At 42.6% G+C, this 18,050-nt stretch overlaps 1 protein-coding gene across 6 annotated transcripts in view; it reads left to right on the forward strand.

The window, feature by feature from the left end:
- The window catches only part of Mitf (melanocyte inducing transcription factor), a 217,018-nt gene that overhangs the window by 183,019 nt on the left and 15,949 nt on the right, over window positions 1-18,050 (forward strand). For 2 of the 6 annotated variants that reach the window (XM_036182292.1, XM_036182291.1), the window contains exons 1-5: window positions 5,514-5,553; window positions 6,835-7,062; window positions 8,079-8,162; window positions 10,083-10,178; window positions 17,205-17,322. In XM_036182292.1, coding sequence (XP_036038185.1) covers window positions 5,521-5,553; window positions 6,835-7,062; window positions 8,079-8,162; window positions 10,083-10,178; window positions 17,205-17,322 — 559 coding nt within the window. In that variant the 5' untranslated portion in view covers window positions 5,514-5,520. Of the gene's footprint in view, window positions 1-5,513; window positions 5,554-6,834; window positions 7,063-8,078; window positions 8,163-10,082; window positions 10,179-17,204; window positions 17,323-18,050 lie in introns of those variants that run through there. The other 4 variants (XM_036182288.1, XM_036182289.1, XM_036182293.1 and 1 more) reach the window with 3 other exon arrangements.

Consider the following 18,050-nt stretch of genomic DNA (forward strand, 5'->3'; position numbering starts at 1 on the left):
AAGCAGGGGTTTACAAAGAGGCAGCCCGGGCTGTGGATTTAAATGCACATGTGTGTGTGTTGGGGAGGTCTTGTGTATCTTAGTAGCTGTACTGTGGTATTTTAGCCATTGAAATTACATCATTCAAAGGGTATAATTTACAACCAGATTCAGTGATTAATCTAACTTCTTAAGTGCAGTTGAAATCATAAGCTGGATTACGTGTTTCTCTTGGAGTATCTCTCCTCTCATGGAACTGTCAACGTGGTGTCTGAGGTGTTCAGCTTTAGGGATGAGAGAGTCATGGCTGATAAGGCCAGCTCAAAAGTCACGTATGTTTTTTTCCTCAAGCGTGGCTCTTAGCAGTTCCAACTCTCTTGGAAGGACCTCTCAGATGAGGATCGAGGGTCATTGTCTCTGCTTGCAATCTTCATAGCAGCCCTGATGTTATCAGCCTGTTGAAACTCTCTTCCCTTCTGCTGATTTTCTCATTGCTTTCAGAATTCATCCAGTGTATTTTGATCATACTCACTACGTCACTCTTCCAGGGACACCACACCCTTCCCTCCAACCCAGCTTTGTGTCCCTTTTTTTTTTCTTATTAAAGTCATTAAGTCCAATTTGTGCTGCCCATGTACTCATAGACATGCAGCCTTCCATTGCTTAACCTCTTTACTCAGCCAGTGAGAAACATAAACCAGATCCTAGAGTGGAGACTTCTTTCCACATCCTTTTTATCCTTCCTGTCTTTCTAACCTGAAAAACAGAAGTATATGTAGAAACCTTGAAGACTATGTTGTAGTATCATTCAAATGGCTTTTTTTTGAGATGTGATTTGAATTGACTCACTCTAGGATAGATTATAAAATTCATTTTGGTACACTGTTGGGCACATGAGAGACATTTGTGAATGATTGCACACAAGTTCATTTTTCTATATTTTAAAATATATTGGTATTTAATAACACTCATGTAACAACTGAAGCAATGAGTATATCAAAATGTTAATATATTAAAATTTTAACCCTTATTTTTATTTTATGAGTGTTTTGCCTGTATGTATGACTGTGTATGCAATGCCTGAGAAGGCTGAAGAGGGCATTGGATCCGCAGGGACTGGAGTTATGGAAGATTGTGAGTGGCCGTGAGGGTGCTGGGAATTGAACCCAGGTCCTCTTGAAGAGCAGCCAGTGCTCTTAACCATGGAGCAATCGCTCCAATCCCCAAAATACATTTTTATGAGGTCTCTAAATACTGTTTACCCTATAACCAAAACATTCATCCCTCTCACTTCATAATAGGTGCATTGTTTTATAGGTCCTTAGCTGGGGACAACAGGCTTACTGGGTTTTATTTTTTTTTTCAAAATAGAGCTGTATATTATTTATTATAACATTAGAATTTTAGGGAAAAAAAGTTCTTTATTCTTTGTGTATACCATTATACCCCCATAGCTCTGATTCCAGCTGCCTACAGAGACACACAGAAAGCTACCTGTATACTTTCATGGCCTCCTTCCTTGTTACTCTGTAGGCATATAAGCGTGGCACATTGGTCACCCTAATAAATTTCCATGTAAAAACCAGTATGAGCAGAATGATTAATAGAGGGTATGATGAATAACAAGTGACAGGATGATAATCCTTCTGATAGTTCTTTATAATTTACTGAACACAAGAACAAATTTCCTTCCCAAACTTGAGAAAACAAAACCTTAATATTTTTTGCCTTTGCAAACAAAAATAAATTCAACTATAAACTGAAAGGATTGTGTGAATTTTCAGTGGATTTGTTCAAATTAAGAATAGCAAAGGGGGAGGGGAAAAGAAGCCATGATGGGTCAGATGAGATGTGTGTGCCCCAGTGAGTCCTTTAGTCAGCTGACATGGAGGTATCCGTGGCCGCCATCTTGCATTGAACAGTCATGGCTGAATGAAGGTAAATAGCCTGCCAGTGTCACCAGAGAGTGGCAGAGCTACCCTGTGATGGTCAGGAAGGCATCCATTCCAGCTCTGCAAGCAGTTCAGGATCTTCATGAAGACAGGACAGCAGGAGAGGAACCAGAACCAAGACAGTTGAGATCCCATGGATGTTCATATGGACAGCTAATATGAAATGTAAATGATGTCAGTGTATACTGTATTATGGTAAAAGTTTAGAATATCATAGTCTTACCTTGTGATTTGGACTTCAAATGCTCGGAAGCACTCAATTTTTGCACCACATTTTATTTACTTGGGCTTTTACTTTAAGGGCTATAGAGCCTCATAAGGATGGTGTGAACGAGTGAGAACAGAGTAGGATCTTTCTCCAGCATCTTCAGGATGAGAAGAGCCAGACACAGAGAGGTTATATCTGTTCACAGTGGCGAGCAACCCAGTGTAATCAGGACTCTCCAGGACCCTCAAAGTGTTTCCAAAACATGAAAACTAATTCTATACTAATACTAAGAACCCCATCCCCCCACACACACACTCTCCTCCCACTGGTTTAGAAGTATGTAGTATCTCAGGAAGTCACGCAATGCTAGTATGTGATCTTCTGTTTTCAAAAGCTTCCCATTTTCATGCTAAGCTGATGAATATTGATAGAATTCACAATAACACAGCAATTTCAAAGAGCTTAAGGCCCCCATGACTAAAAGCTCTGGGGACTGCTGTTTCTGATATTTGATGGGCTTGATGTCTGAAACTGAAAACAGGTTGTAAGAAGCCCTTATCATCCACATTTGTACATGAGGACTCCAGGGTCTGGAGATGTTAAGGACTTGCGTAGTCATTTGTGCTGTCAGAGTCTGAACATGGATATCCGGTCCTCAGCTCCTTTTCTCACCATGTGATCAGGCACCCAGCCTCTCAGGGAATTTCCAGGAAACACTGAGATTTGAGCACTAACTTCTCAGAAGAACAACTTCTCTGAACCGAGCCCATTCTCCAGGGCATGCCTGTGAGATCTTGTCCAGAGACACTGAGAGAGAAAACACACCTCAGTGGTTTGCTGCCTTAGACCACTCCCAATATACCTGCTTTGTCTTGTGGTACATGAAAAATAGAACACTGAGCTGGGCGGTGGTGGTGCATGCCTTTAATCCCAGCACTCAGGAGGCAGAGCCAGCCGGATCTCTGTGAGTTCAAGGCCAGACTGGTTGGTCTATAGAGTAAGATCCAGGACAGGAACCAAAACAACACAGAGAAACCCTGTCTTGAAAAAAACAAAACCAAAAACAAAAGAAAGGAAGGGAAGGAAGGGAAGGAAGGGAAGGAAGGAAGGAAGGAAGGAAGGAAGGAAGGAAGGAAGGAAGAAAGGAAGGACGGAAGAAAGAAAGAAAGAAACATAGGACACTGAATGTTTTAAAATTTAAAATATTTCACTTCAAAAATTTAACAGTGCTAGCCACCCTTGAAAATTTGGGTGACTAAGCTGTATAGATTGGTGTACCCATAGAGCAGGTCAGCAGCAGCCTAAATCTGCTGCTTCTGCTTCTTTTAGAAGTGAGTGGCTTCCAGTGTCCTCAGACCTCGCTGCTCCCCACGACCTTATCCACAGCTGGGTCCTTCAGTTATATCACCCGTGTACAGTGTCTAGGTTGGGCATACCTGCTGGGGCTCTGTCTGCAGCTTAGCATTGTCAGGCTGTCTCTCTCCCTCCCTCAGCCCCTCCCATGTGTGTCTGAGGTCCTTGCTCAGTCACTATCCACCATTTTTATCTAGGCAGGGACGCTCACAGCAGCCGATATGGATTGCCTGGCTGGCCAGTGAGTCCCAGGACTTCTCTCCTTCACGTCTCCAGTGCTGTTGGGATTACAGGATTACAAGTGGCACCTTGCTACTTTATGTGGCTTCTGGGGATTGAACTCAGCTCCCCACGCTTGTGCAGTAGACACTTGACTGACTGAGCCTGAGCTCTGCCATCTGAACTCACTTGAAAATCCAAACGAACTGATAGAAATGTTGCAAAGAAAGTTTCACTCTACTTCCAGACTTGAGTGTAGTAAAGGCCTCTCTGTCAGTGCCGGCTAGAGAGTCCCTTCCTTACTAAAGCATCACATTCTGATTCATTAAAGAAAGCGGCTCTGCCAGTGAATTAATGTTTATTTTTAAATGTGCAGCCCAGTCTCTTTTTTAAGGGGAGTAGTGAAATAAGCACATTCCGCTCACTGCCCTCATTTCGTGTTTATTTTGGTACCGTCTATTGTCCTCATCATTATCGCGTCTGGACCCTTTTACAAAACTGGAAATGCCTGTGAGCCTCAGTATGCAGCGTCCAACAGGTTCGAGATGGTCAGCCAACAGTTCTTCAGTGGCCACAGTGTTTGGAAAAAAGGAATGAATATTTATGCTTAAAATACTATCACCCCATTTCAACAGTAAGCCACATTTACCCTCATTTCTAAATATAGATCTGTCTCTTTTCTCCTTTTGCTTCACCCTGCAGAGTAAATTGTTTCATATAGCTGGAAATCATATCTCTATTCTGATTGCTCATGGTGAATGTCCTATGATTTACATGTTTAGCATATAATAACAGTAGATAATGGAATGGACAGATGGAAAGACCAAAAATGCATCAACTATGGGTCTTCTTGCTCCATAGGTCTTATCACATTTTCCAGTAAGAATCTCCTTGCTTCCTAGTTTGAGGGTTAGCTGAGAAAGACGGTTTTTGTTCCTTTGTTTTCTTTCTATGTGAGTATGAACCCAGGTTTCTGTCTCTGTATGTCTGTCTCATTCTCTCTCTCTCTCTCTCTCTCTCTCTCTCTCTCTCTCTCTCTCTCTCTCTGTGTGTGTGTGTGTGTGTGTGTGTGTGTGTGTGTGTGTGTGTGTGTATGTGTTGCACAGAATAGCTCGCCTGCTTGCTGACTTGAGGTCAGGAGGCAGGTTTCACATCTACCTAGTTCAGAATAAGCTGTCCATTGAGACTGGGGTGCAAGGTGAAGCCAGAGTTGGAGAGTGTCTTCCATGCTAAAAGCCCACCTCCTGGCTGTCATACACGGCGACATGATTTGGCCGTTAGGGAAGTCTCATGTGTAATGGTAGCTTTTAGGCAATGTCTCCTCTGAAGGGGGCATCCAGCTCTTAACCTATTGCTGAAAGAGAAACACCATTGTCCATTAATACCACTGGAACGAAAGATGAATGGTGAATTGGCCTTGATCTGACAGTAAGCTTGACTTTGATAGCTCATCCTTTAAAAAGATTCTTTTATATCTATGAAAAAAGCATGACGTCAAGCCAGGGGGAAAACTGATATCAATATTTAAGCCCAAACTAATAGGAATTAGGAAAAGAAAAAAAAAAAAGTCCCCTGAGAGAACTGAGAGAACAGCTTTTTTTTTTTTTTACACGCATAACTAATTAGCTTGGGTTATTATAAGCTGTGCTGCTGTGATAAGGTTCCTTCCGGCCGGCCGTGGCTCGGGACGCCTGGTTTATGGTGCCTTCTCTAGGCCAGTCTCTTGGAATGGGAATTACAGAAAGCAGAAGGAGGAGGAATTAGGAGTCTGGCCTGTCTCCTTGGTGTGGGGCCGCCTGAGACGTTGCTATGCTGGAAATGCTAGAGTACAGTCACTACCAGGTGAGCTTTCCTCCTTATTCAATCCCCGGAGCTGGAAGGGCCAGGGCGTAAAGGGCTACTTGGTCTCTTTAATGTCATTTCGCTTCGTACCCTATTTGTAGTAAGAGCAGATCTGCTTCTTTAATGCTGTTTCTTTTCTGATGCCCTAAGAAATAATTTAGTATAGTTTTCGACGTAGGGAATCACTGTTGGATTTGTTCCCCTAGCAGGTGGCTGCCTTCTCTCCACCAGCTCTTGTTTAGAGTGTGTAAGATTAAATTGTTTGTCAGTGACAAATAACTTTAAATGGAATGTCACTGATTCTGTTTATTAGGGGGAAAAAAAAGCATTTCTAATTCCCTGTTGATGTCTATGGAAGAGGACAACAGATACCTTGTTGGCTCACAACTAGCCATGCCTTTAAAGAAACATACATGCAAGTGTTATGCATTTGAAAGTAGGTGTTTCATGTGGGACTGCTTTTTCCATGAGCCCATTCATGATTAGAATCCTGAATAATTATATTCTTGTATAAAAGGAATTAACCTATAACTCCTAGATTTAAATGAGGCAATGTTTCCAATTATCAAAACGATTTCATAGTTAAAGGATTCTGTGTGTGTTTGTGGGTATGGGCATGTGTGATGTGTGTTTTTGTATCTGTGAGTGTAGTGTATATGTGTGGGTTTTTGTGTGTGTGTGGTTGTAGGGGGGTTGGTGTATTGTGTGTGTGTGTCTATGTATGTGTATCTACAAGTGTATGAGTGTGGATTTTGTGTGTGTGTGTGTGTGTGTGTGTGTGTGTGTGTGGTTTTGGGGTTTGGGATGTGTGTGTGCTTGTGTGTGGGGGGTACATGCTTGCTATATGCTTGTACATGTGTTTTAATAGAAAGCTATTCTATTTGCCAAGGAAAGTGAGATAAAGTGAATTGTGCGTTTTCAAGTTTGTTATTTTGATTTTTACTAAATCCTTTCTGGTGTGTTGGGGGAGATTCTTGCCTCACAGATACTTTCAAATTAGCCAGGAAGAGAACGGCACTAGGATTAAAGGAGATGTATCGTTAATTATGGAAGTCAATCAGGGTAGTTACCATCTCCTAAGAGGTCTAAATCCTGTAAGTTAGATTCTCAACTTCAACTCCTTTCAAACGCCTTTAGCACAGTGCCCGGTACCTCACAAGAGATTGACGATTTGGTCCGTTAGTGGACTGGTCAGCCTCACGGAGTATGTGCTACAGGAAGAGCTGTTTGCAACCCTGGAATAACACTGCTGTCTTCTCTTCCCTTCATGGCCATGCTCAGGTGCAGACCCACCTGGAAAACCCCACCAAGTACCACATACAGCAAGCCCAGAGGCACCAGGTAAAGCAGTACCTTTCTACCACTTTAGCAAATAAACATGCCAGCCAAGTCCTGAGCTCGCCATGTCCAAACCAGCCTGGCGACCATGCCATGCCACCAGTGCCGGGGAGCAGCGCACCCAACAGCCCCATGGCTATGCTCACTCTTAACTCCAACTGTGAAAAAGAGGTAATTCACGTCTCCTCTTCTCCTCTGTTTCTTACGCTCCATTAACTGTCTCTGGGATATTCCTGTCACCCTTAGCGATGGACTAAGACATTTTGTCCACCTGGTCCTAATCACTGGCCTCTGTCCCATATTTACTGGTGTGACATTTACATTCCAGCCTCTTGTCACTAGCACTAGGTACACGGCAGAAGCCCTGACTTGCTCTAAGCAGAATGTGGAGGTGAGGATGCAATGCTTCCTTAACTCCCATCTCCTTCCTTAGATGAGTGGTCTCTTCCTTTCTCTGCCTTCCGATTTGCGAAGCAGTGAAAATGCAGAGAGGAGAAGGGGAGGTGGAAAGGGAAAGCCAAAATAGAAAAGGTGTGGGGCAGGAGGCTCAGAAGTTCTGCCTGCTGTGAATGTCTGGGGTATTATTTTTATTTTTCACGGAGTTGGAGAAAGAAAAAACATGGAACATGTATGGGTGGATTTAAACAGTATGGCACCTGAGGATTTCAGAGTAAAAGCAAGGCTCATTGCAACTTCCAGGTAGTTCCGTAAGGAATTGTTGCCAAGTAAATCTGTCTTGGTAAAGACTGGGTTGGAGACAAGACTCAAACCCTCAAGCTAATTTTTGCATCAAAATTTGGAGCATAAAAATACCAGCGGGCGCTGCTGTGATTGGGTGCCTGTTATTTCTAAATTACGAGAATGTGTCTCATTTTACTAGAGTTTTATTATATATTGAAGTGTTTATGTGAGTACAGAAGTGACTGTTATGTAACAGTTGGTTGATTTGAGTCACGGGAGGGACTAAGAAGTCTTTTCCTCTGCCCAAACCAAACACGTTTTATCCACCCATATCTGTCATTTGCTTTGACCCAAGTTCCCATCCATCATTCCGTTCCTGGGGAAGAATCTACGTGTTTGAAAGCCCTGTCCATGTCACCGCCGTGCCACTAACCTCCTGTGAATGTGTTGTTGAAAAGGCATTTGCAAACCCACGTCATGGGCTGTCTTTGCTTGTGTTTCTGCAGGCGTTTTATAAGTTTGAAGAGCAGAGCAGGGCAGAGAGCGAGTGCCCAGGTATGAACGCGCACTCTCGAGCGTCGTGCATGCAGGTACTGAATGACTCTGCAGGCTGAGGATGTAACACTTCATAATGAGAATCTATATTTGTCAATGATCACACCTCCTGATGACTTCAGGGCCTCTTTTCCTCTCATTGATTTTTTTTAATAGAAAAAGCTATGAACAGACCCATTTTCTTCATAGTAACTCATGAATGACCAAGTAACAATTAAGAAGATTAAATGTGTATGCCCCTTAAGTTGCCTGCAGTCACAAGGAGATTGTTGTGAATAATGCATGGTGATTTAGTTGATTTGCATAAGTCACCAGCACATATTGTGTAGCATATACCGGCTTCTAAAACATATTCTTGAAACCAAGCTGTATCGATCTCTTTGTTGCTTTTATGAATGGAACCTCCTGCTCCATATATTATGAAGCTTTAGTAAGTTAGGAATAGCTAATTCGCACTTCCCCAAGCAATTGAAGATCATTATTTAAATTCTATTTAGTGAATAAATGGCACCATTTATTTATGTATTTATGTGCTTATTCAGATACACAAGAGAGAATATAATATAAACAACAAAGTTTTTTTTTTCTTTTTTACATGTAATAGAGTAGAGAATGTCTTAATGATACATTAAAGACACTAATTTTGCTCTCCTAAAACTAAAGTCAAAATGTATAAAGAAAAGTTGTCTATAGGTCCTCAACCTATTTTCCTATTCACCAACTTAGTCCTAAAGCCATCTATTACAAATAAATAAGTTGGCATGCCTAGAAATGGAAACTAATACACAGTATGCTGGCATCTATTCCATTTGACTATCGGTCATTCTCCAGAGAAATTACTTGGTAAGACATATTTAGATGTTTCCTGCATTCCTGAAATCTCATCATCCCCAGTGAGACAGTATACATTATTGTCCCCATTTGGTAGATTGGCACCTGAGACTTCTGCAGACTTCTGGAGGCTTTGCCCTTTATTCAGGAAGAGGGGACAAGAAAAATGTGAACGCAAGCCTCGTGATTCTGGATCCTCACCTCTTTAATGAGAGGAGTGAGCCCAGGAACACAGGACGTTCTTAGATTTCACTGTGAACTGCGCAGCACTATTCAGACCCAGGCACACACACTTCAGCCAGCTACCAAACAGAAGGTGTTTACAAGGAAATGTTTCCACAGGCTCCGCCACTGCTGCAATGCACATGTAATCACTGTTGTTTATGATGCTAACTGATGTTTTGGTACTTCAGCAATAAAATTGATCTAGTGGGAATGTCAGCTCCATGACTGTAATGATAATCTCGTCCTGGTGCTCTCCTCCGGGAGCACCAGGCTCACTGGAAGCTGTACCAAGAGGTACTTGTTTTAAAAGTCACTCTACAATCCTTGCAGAGCCAGCCAGTGGCCCGGGGGCCCCTGGGGAATGCAGGGATTGAGAACCTCTTGGATTTGCCTTCTCCGAGAAGGCGGTGGGAAAGGAAGAGGGAAGTGGTGGCTTTCGTGCAAGGGGGATTTCCTGGCTCATCTTTCCAGTAAAGGGCAAGCAGTTCAACACAGTGGTGGACACTTAGGTTAAATCACACCCTGGCTCTGCTTGCAGTGGCACTCTAAACAGGCTGCTGCTTGTTAGCTCACCTGGACAGCAGCTGCTCTTGTTAGAGCCCCATACCCCTCAGGGTGATTGTCTGAGGAAATAATTTACTTCAAGGAAATGCCCAGGCTCAGCTCTTGATACCTAGTAATAGCTGAAACGTTAGCTTTCAAGTGAAGTTTCCGTCACCTGCTTGTGTCAGTGGCTTTCAGTAATATTTTGATTTTAGTGGGGAAAAGAACACTTACTTCATAGACTAACTAAGGATCACTGTTGCTTTAGGTAAGAAATTACCAAAAAGGTCCTTCTTGGGTGGGCCTTGCACCTGTTTCTCATTCCTGTCTCTCTTTTGTGGCTCTTTTCTCTACAGATGGATGATGTAATTGATGATATCATCAGCCTGGAATCAAGTTATAATGAAGAAATCTTGGGTTTGATGGATCCGGCCTTGCAAATGGCAAATACGGTATCGATGGCCTTTTTGTTTTGTTTTCTAAGAAAATCTTGAGGTCTTTCTCTGTCCATTTCCTTTTCCTCGACTCAGTTTATTTTCACACAGACTCTTTGAGAACTTTAGTAGTAATAAAATGGGAAAGTATTCACAAGTAGGGAATTTTGACTTCAGAAGTTAAGAAGCTTGCTCAAGTTTATCAGGAGCACTTTGATTAAGCTCTGCATCCAGGAGTGCAAGTTCTCCTTGTTTCTGTTTATTTTGTGTTTCTCTATTTCAGCACTGAGCATTGAACCTAGGGTCTCACAAATGCAATGCCAATTATCTGCCACTGATCCATATTCCCAGGTGTTCTCACTCTCTCTCTCTCTGGAGGCGTGCACACGTGTGTGTGTGTGTGTGTGTGTGTGTGTGTGTGTGTGTGTGTGTGTGTGTATTTGTATGGGTACACATATATACACAGGTGTTCATGCAATTATTGAGTGGATCTGGAGTCTGATTTTTAAGAGGAAACTACCATTTCAAGGAGTATATGAATATATGTAACAGACTGTATGCTCAAAAATTGTGACTTTTGCACTGTGTGTATTTTTTTTGAACACAGTAAACATTATTTCAAAAATGCTAACTTCTATTAGTAAATGCCCACAGCCAGGAACAAGATAGCCCCTATTTAGTTACCAACACAAAAATTCAGTTAACTGAGTTTTCTTTTGTTTTTTAGTGCATAGCAGTTTCTTTTTGATCTTGTCCAAGTTGGCTTTGAGGCTTTGAGCTCCCTGTGAAGTGAGAATGCCCCCTGCAATCTCAAAACTTCTCCTTAAAGACCTAGTGTCTCTTTCCAACCCACATCAACTCAGTTTGTAACTATTTTTGCATGTGGGGTGTGTGTGGCTGTGTACATGTATGTTCACATGTGTCCTGGTGGTTTGTGTGCACACACGGAGGCCCGAGGTTGGGCCTGATTGTCTCCCTCCATTTCTCCCTTCTTCTTTTGCTGAGGCAAGGGTTCTCACTGAACCTGGAGCTCACTGATTTGACGGGACTTGCTAGCCAGCTTGCCCTGAGATACTCTGTCTCAGCCTCCTGCACAACTGCTGGGAATTCAAGCTGATTGCCACACACATGGCTTTTCATGTGGGTGTTAGGAACTCATATACTTATGCGTAGGTGGCAGGTGTTTCATCCACTGTGCCAACTCTCCATCCCCTCACTCAGTGATTTTTGAAGATCTTCAATTCCGGTCAAGGTGCCTGTGCCAAGCTCTCCCTATGTCCTTTGACTGCCATGGAACCCTTACCTCTCATGTTCTTATGTCAGATTAGATGCACACTTTGTCAATAGCCAGTGTTCCGGGATAAACATGAACAAGACACTACATGGAGCTTCCACTATGGAATTTACAAATAGATCCAAAGACGTGGGCATATTCACAGTGTGAGCTTCAATGGCATGGTCATCTCAAAAGGATTTTGGTCATTTTGCCAGATAGATAAATACATACCTGGGCACACTCAAAAGGACTAGGAAATGACTTATTTTATAATATCATCAATTTTTAAATAAGTTTTACAACGAAGGGAACCTTTGAAGTCATTGGCTCCAAATCAATACTAAGTGCACCAACTTCCTCTTGCATATTATTTAAATTCATACAAAATGTCAGAAACCCTGCCTCTTGGACACCTTTAATTAAAAGATATGTACCAGCTCTTGAAGGAAGCAGTGAAACACAGTATTTAGGAACTGGAAAAGTATAACCAGACCTGAGTTCAAATCCAAAGTGTGCTCTTACTCTGAGCTTGCATGCTTCCCCAAAGTCCTTTGTTTCCACATCTGGAAGAAAGGGGAGCTATCAGTTCTCCCTAGCTCATTTGCCTTCTTACTTGATAAAGTATAATTAGCATTTAGCTTTGGAAATAGAAGCTGCATTCAACTCTATTGTCTAAATTATTCCTTGTAATTTGTTAGTTGCAAGATCAAATACTTTTGATAGTGTGGTTTGGTCAGCTGATACTCCTTAAGGCTCAACAATGTGCCAAACTCCTTGTTAGAAAAACTTCACTTAATAATCATGGTGCACCTCACAGTGAATTGCACATTAGCACTGGTCCCAACTTGCTTCCAGCTAAACTGTACTTGCCAGTTCTCCTAAAGACAGTTAATTATAACTCTATCCACTTCTATAAAATAGAACACATACAGTGCCTTCTCTATCTATATTGACACTTGTAGGTGGAATTTTCCCATCCCATCCACCTGCTCCCAAATAACAGACACAGAGACTCAATATTAATTACAAATGCTCGGTCAATAGCTCAGGCATGTTACTAGCTAACTCCTACACTTAAATTAACCCATATTTCTCATCAATACTTTGCCACGTGGCTTGGTACCCTTTCTGGGCACTGTGTGCCCATCTTGTTCTCTTTGCATCTGCCTACAACTCTCTTACTCCACCCCTCTTCATCCCAGCATCCTCAGTTTGATTGTCCTGCCTAACTTTATCCTGCCTTGCTATAGGCCAATCAGCTTCTTTATTAACCAATGAGAGTAATACATATTCACAGTGTACAGAAGGATTATTCCACATCAGACACTGAGTCTTGTTCCTGAGTACTTTTCCTAAAGTTGACAGAGCATCTATCTACATGTATCAAGGGGACCTGGTCATAGCTAGTCGTAGAGCACTTGCCTAGGATGTATAAGGCCCTAGGTTCAATTCTCAGTTCAACAATAATGCAATCTTTCACAGGAAGTGGTGAATTCATTCCCACCCAGGGGATAGTGTCCTGAAGGTGCCCTCAGGAATCAGTGGCCATAGTGCCATATTCACTTCTCTTCTGTGTCACAGGCTAGAACAGGCAGTGTCACCTTGAGGGTGTCTTGCCCTGACATAACTCTCTGCAAGGAGAAAGACTGCCTTATGGAGATGTTAGAAACAGACTCTGAATGTGGGCTGGTTTTTTGGTTTTGTTTGTTTGTTTGTTTTGTTTTTGTTTTTGTTTTTGCCATGCTGGGTGTCAAACCCCAGACCTCATTCATGCTGTACAGGTTGTCCTACACTGAGCTGTAACCCGAGCCCTTGGGTTGGGTTACATAAACTGTTGAGTGAGGCATTTGACTTCTCTGCCTCTGTTTCCTTGTCTGTAAAATGTTGGACCAACTGAGATTTTTGCATTGATGGGAGAACTTTAAAACTTCATCCACAAGAAGTAGCCTAACACAAATAGGCTCCCAGTCATAGTGGGGACCAACCCTGGTTCTTCACCCTCTTGGTTCAGTCGTCTAAGTTGAATAACTAAGCATCTGCAACCTATCCCATTTTAACTTTTCCCACCAGAGTTAAGGTTAATGTGAATGTTTAGCAGTATAGGCATTTTTTCCCTGCTCATTTGATTCTTTGAGATGCTTTGTTTCAAGTTAACTACTTCTTTAAAAAAAGTGGAAGGAACGCTTAGGGAAGAAGCTACCCTAAGGGAACGGAGGTCTAGAGATAACTCTTCCAAGGGCACAAGGCCCTCTTGTACTCGCAAACAAAGAATAAAAGTCTGTTTTCATGTGTTAACTGCACAATTGATATTCAGAGACAGAGATGGGGCCTGTCCGCAGAGAAAAGCGACAACATTTGACAGCGATCACTTACTTGGGAAAATATTCCCCAAACATACTTGGTGGCGAGAGGCGCCAGTGCGCTCTGTTCAGACCAGGGCAGAAGCAGAGGCAGCAGCAGCCTCACCTTGTCCTCACCTGCGCTGGTCAGACCATGGCTCTCTGGGGCAACACTTCCCTTGTGTTGTGGAAGGAAAATCTTGTCCAGCAGGTGAACGCTCTATGTAAAAAGCCCAGGAAAGATGCCGAGCAGCCAAATAAACATTCGATTCTTCCTCTCTTAGTCCAGGATTGTTATTTTGACCCAGTTTTGACTTAACTGATCTTTCTACCCCACAAAGTAAACTATAGAATTTTTTTCTTTTTCCTCACTTCCTTTTTCTTCCCCTCCTCTCCATTCCTGTGTTTTTTCTCTTCTCTCTTCCTGATCATTCCTTCCTTCCCTGTCCTTCCCTCTCTTCTCTCTCTTCCTTTCCCCTTTCCTTCAATGAACAATCTCTGATGACCTAGAGGCTTGCTTTCAGTTAGTTTATTTGGTTTTGATTTTTTTTTTTTTTTTTTGAAACAGGATCTCATGTAGCTCCTGCTAGCCTTGAACTCCTGATCCTCCCTCCTTAACTTCTCAAAGGCTGGATCCCAGATGTGCGCCACCATGCCTGCTTTTTAACTGGCTTACCTGTCTTTCATTTGCTCCTAACTCCTGATCATCAAAACCTAAGTGCATGTTTGTATCCAGTTTGCATGTGAGGACCTAATGCACGCACGCACGGTTTCTATTTCTAGAGCCATTGTTTCTAAGTGTTAAATTGTGTTCTTGGCTTATTAATGCTCAGACATAAGTCCCTGCAAACAGGACTTGGTTTATTAATGTTCAGGTGTTAAGTCCCCCTGTCACCTCCCCCCCACAAAAAAACCCATTTGGACTTGGGAGATGATTTGAGACTTCAGTTTCTAGTAGCTCTGTATGTTTCATCTTTCTGGCCCTTTACAGTGCTCTATGCAAACATGCTAATGCCTCCCACTTCGTGTTAAGTTGGACAAGAACAAACCCAAACACACAAAGAGCATAGTTGACCCTGAGGTGACCTGTTTCTCAATAGAACCACTCAGAGATTTGACTGCTAATAATCAGAGTCACCTTTTATCAGAGCCTTGGCTGGAGGGCCTTGAAATGTGGCCCAAGGACATTTTCAATTAGCATGATGCTGTTCATTGGCACGTGCGCAGGGTGTGGGTGTATATATTATGTTTATGCAGATTCTGTAAGTGCTGCCTTCTCCTAGGCCTGCCCACCTGCCTGCCCTGCCTGCCTGCTCTGCCTGCAGGCCACAGTCTTACTGGCACACCTATCAGAAAGTTAGCTTGCTTTATGTCCAGCGCCCTCCAGGCTTATCTCTTTAGCCGGGACTTTAGCTCAGGCCTGTATGGAGGCCAGAGTCCAGCATCAGAAGCCTTCCTTAAGGAACCTACCTTAGTTTTTTGAGACATTGAGGCTCTAGACTGGCTGGCTGCTTGTAAGCTTTGGGGATTCTTCTCTTTCCATTCCCACTTCAGCACAGGCGTAAAAGAAGTGTACCTAGATTTTATGTGAGTGTTGGGACTGCAAACTTGGGTCTTTATGCTTGAACAGCAAACATTTTCTCCACTAAGCTGTCTCCCAACCCTCAGATCCAAAACACTTTAAAAAATTTGGTTTTCTGTACCTGGAGAGTTTCTCTCCAGCTCTCGCCAAGCCCCGGCAGTCCCGTAGCCCACTTTTAAAATAAACACACAGACGCTTACATTATTTAAACTGTTTGGCCTAATGGTGCAGGCTTCTAGCTATCTAGTTCTTACATCTTAAATTAACCCATTTCTATAAATCTGTACCTTGCCACATGGCTTGTGGCTTACCAGTATCTTACATGTTGGTACTCATGGCAGCAGCTGGTAGCATCTCCTGACTCAGCCTTCCTGTTCCCAGAATTCTCTCCTCTGCTTGTCCCACCTACACTTCCTACCTGGCTACTGGCCAATCAGCATTTTATTTATACAGAGTGATATCCATAGCACTTCTCTATCCATCTACCCCCCCATCCATGTGTTTATGTAGTGTATGTTGATGAATGTGACTAGAGCACACATGTGGAGGTCAGAGGTCAGTTTGGAAGTCAGTTTTCTCCTTCAATTGTTTGGGTTCCAGGGACTGAACCTAGGTAGTCAGGCTGGGCAAGCATCTTTATGCACACAGGCAATTCACCGGCCCCCTAATCCAAAACTTTTTAGTGTCAGCCTGATGCCTTAAGTAGAATTCAATACCTGATTTATGAGATAGGTCACAGTAAAGAAAGCTGTTGAACTAAAAAAAAAAAAAAATTGTATACTTGTATAAGATATAAATGAAACAAATAAATTCTGTGTTTGTCTCTGAATGTTGTACCCAAGATAGATGTGCACTTAAACATTATAAAATTATAACATGATAAAAAAAATCCTAAACCCTTTTCAACTTTCTCAAGTAAAGGTAGTTATACTGGGTCGCGCCATGTTTTAATTACACTTAGACCATTTCTGAGATTACTCGTCTCATGTAAAGCAGAGAGCATATGATCAGGCAAGGAAGAGGCTAACTGGCAAGGTGTTGCCGATGCAGTTATCAAGGAATCATTTGAAATCGTCTGGAAATGCTAAGGGCTTGTGACAGAAAGGATAAGGCATAGCTAATGTGTAGAAGGTTTTCAGGGCATACGAAAACATAATCTCCAACTAGCTATGAGGAAATCCCTGTCCAACTGGGACATCATTGTCAACAAAAATGAAAATGACTTTGCTACTTTACAACGTCCCACCAGAACCCGTGGAGACAACACCACTCACAGTTAAGCTGGTTTGGCTACACGGTTAATGCTTTTCTTAGCCACGTAAATTCTTTACTAAAGTCTTTGGGCTCCCTCTTGTGGTTCTTTGAATAATTTCAACCTCAAGGAAGCCAGCTCTTTCTTTTGCCATAAGGACATCACTTGACAAAAAGGAAGCATTTGCCGGTTGCTTTTCATTCTAAGAGAAAGAGTGAAAAGTAGAGAGATGTGAAAGATAGGAGGAAGAAAACGTACTCTGATGGAAGTCGCACACGGAATCCTTTTTCACAGAAGTAGCCGGCGCCGATGTGACATCTGCCTCTTTTGGTAGCAGGTAACACTTGCCTCTATGCGTAGAATGCGCCCACCAGACAGCAGTCAGTGCGAGGCCATCCTTTCTTCTCCCTGTACATACAGATTGTATAATTCTGCGTGAATGTGCATACTTTCCTATTTTTAAGACACAGCACTTTATAGCAAAGAGTGTCCTTTACACAAAGCCTGGAATAGGGCATGAGTTTCATTGGAAAACTTCAGCAGTCATTCAACAGCTCATTGCTTTTTTTTTTTTTTTTCTTCTGGCTGTGTCTAGTTACCTGTCTCTGGAAACTTGATTGACCTGTACAGCAACCAGGGCCTGCCACCCCCCGGCCTGACCATCAGCAACTCTTGTCCAGCCAACCTCCCCAACATAAAAAGGGAGCTCACAGGTATGTACCTAGCACATATGCTTCTTACCATGATACTCAGCTCTGTGCCTCATTGGACAGTATTATCAACGTAACAGCAATGTTTCCTGTCCCGCTGGGGTGTGGTCCCTGAGATGTTGCGTGGTGATTTAACGTGTAGTATTAAGATGTTAGAATGCTGGTTCCCAGCGTTTGCTGAGTGCCTTTGTCCACGACTGCCATGCCCTTTGAGCTGGGGGTGAGAGTCAGTACTACCCCCTATAAAGAGCCTCCCCCCCCCTACCCACTGTATATTTTGCTTGCCAAGCCCCTGAAGATTTGAGTTGGAGGACCCTGTTTTGAATTTCCCATTCAAGCCCACATTTGGAATCCAGCGAAGAATTTATTTCTCACATCTTTAGATGCCCCCCGCCCCGCTCTTTTTACTGTATCATGTGCAAGAGATTTATTATAGAAGGAGGAGTAAATCATACAATGGAGCCATCCGAATGTTTGCTCCTGAGGCAAGTGTGAAATTACCTATTTTGCCTCTTTGTTTGATGCTTTAGGGAAGGCATTTGACCAATAAAACATGACAGAAACTGTATTAGAACTGGCATTCTACCATGGTGAATTTTATGGTCCTTGCCCCCAAATCCCTTTTTATTATTTAGTTCTTGCCTCTTGCAGAATTGGGGGCGGGTGAGAATATGGCATATGGATTTGTTGTAAAAATTCCTATCCTGTCCAAAGGCATTACTACAAACACT

Source organism: Onychomys torridus, chromosome 3, assembly GCF_903995425.1.
Source record: "Onychomys torridus chromosome 3, mOncTor1.1, whole genome shotgun sequence".
Lineage (NCBI taxonomy): Eukaryota > Metazoa > Chordata > Mammalia > Rodentia > Cricetidae > Onychomys > Onychomys torridus.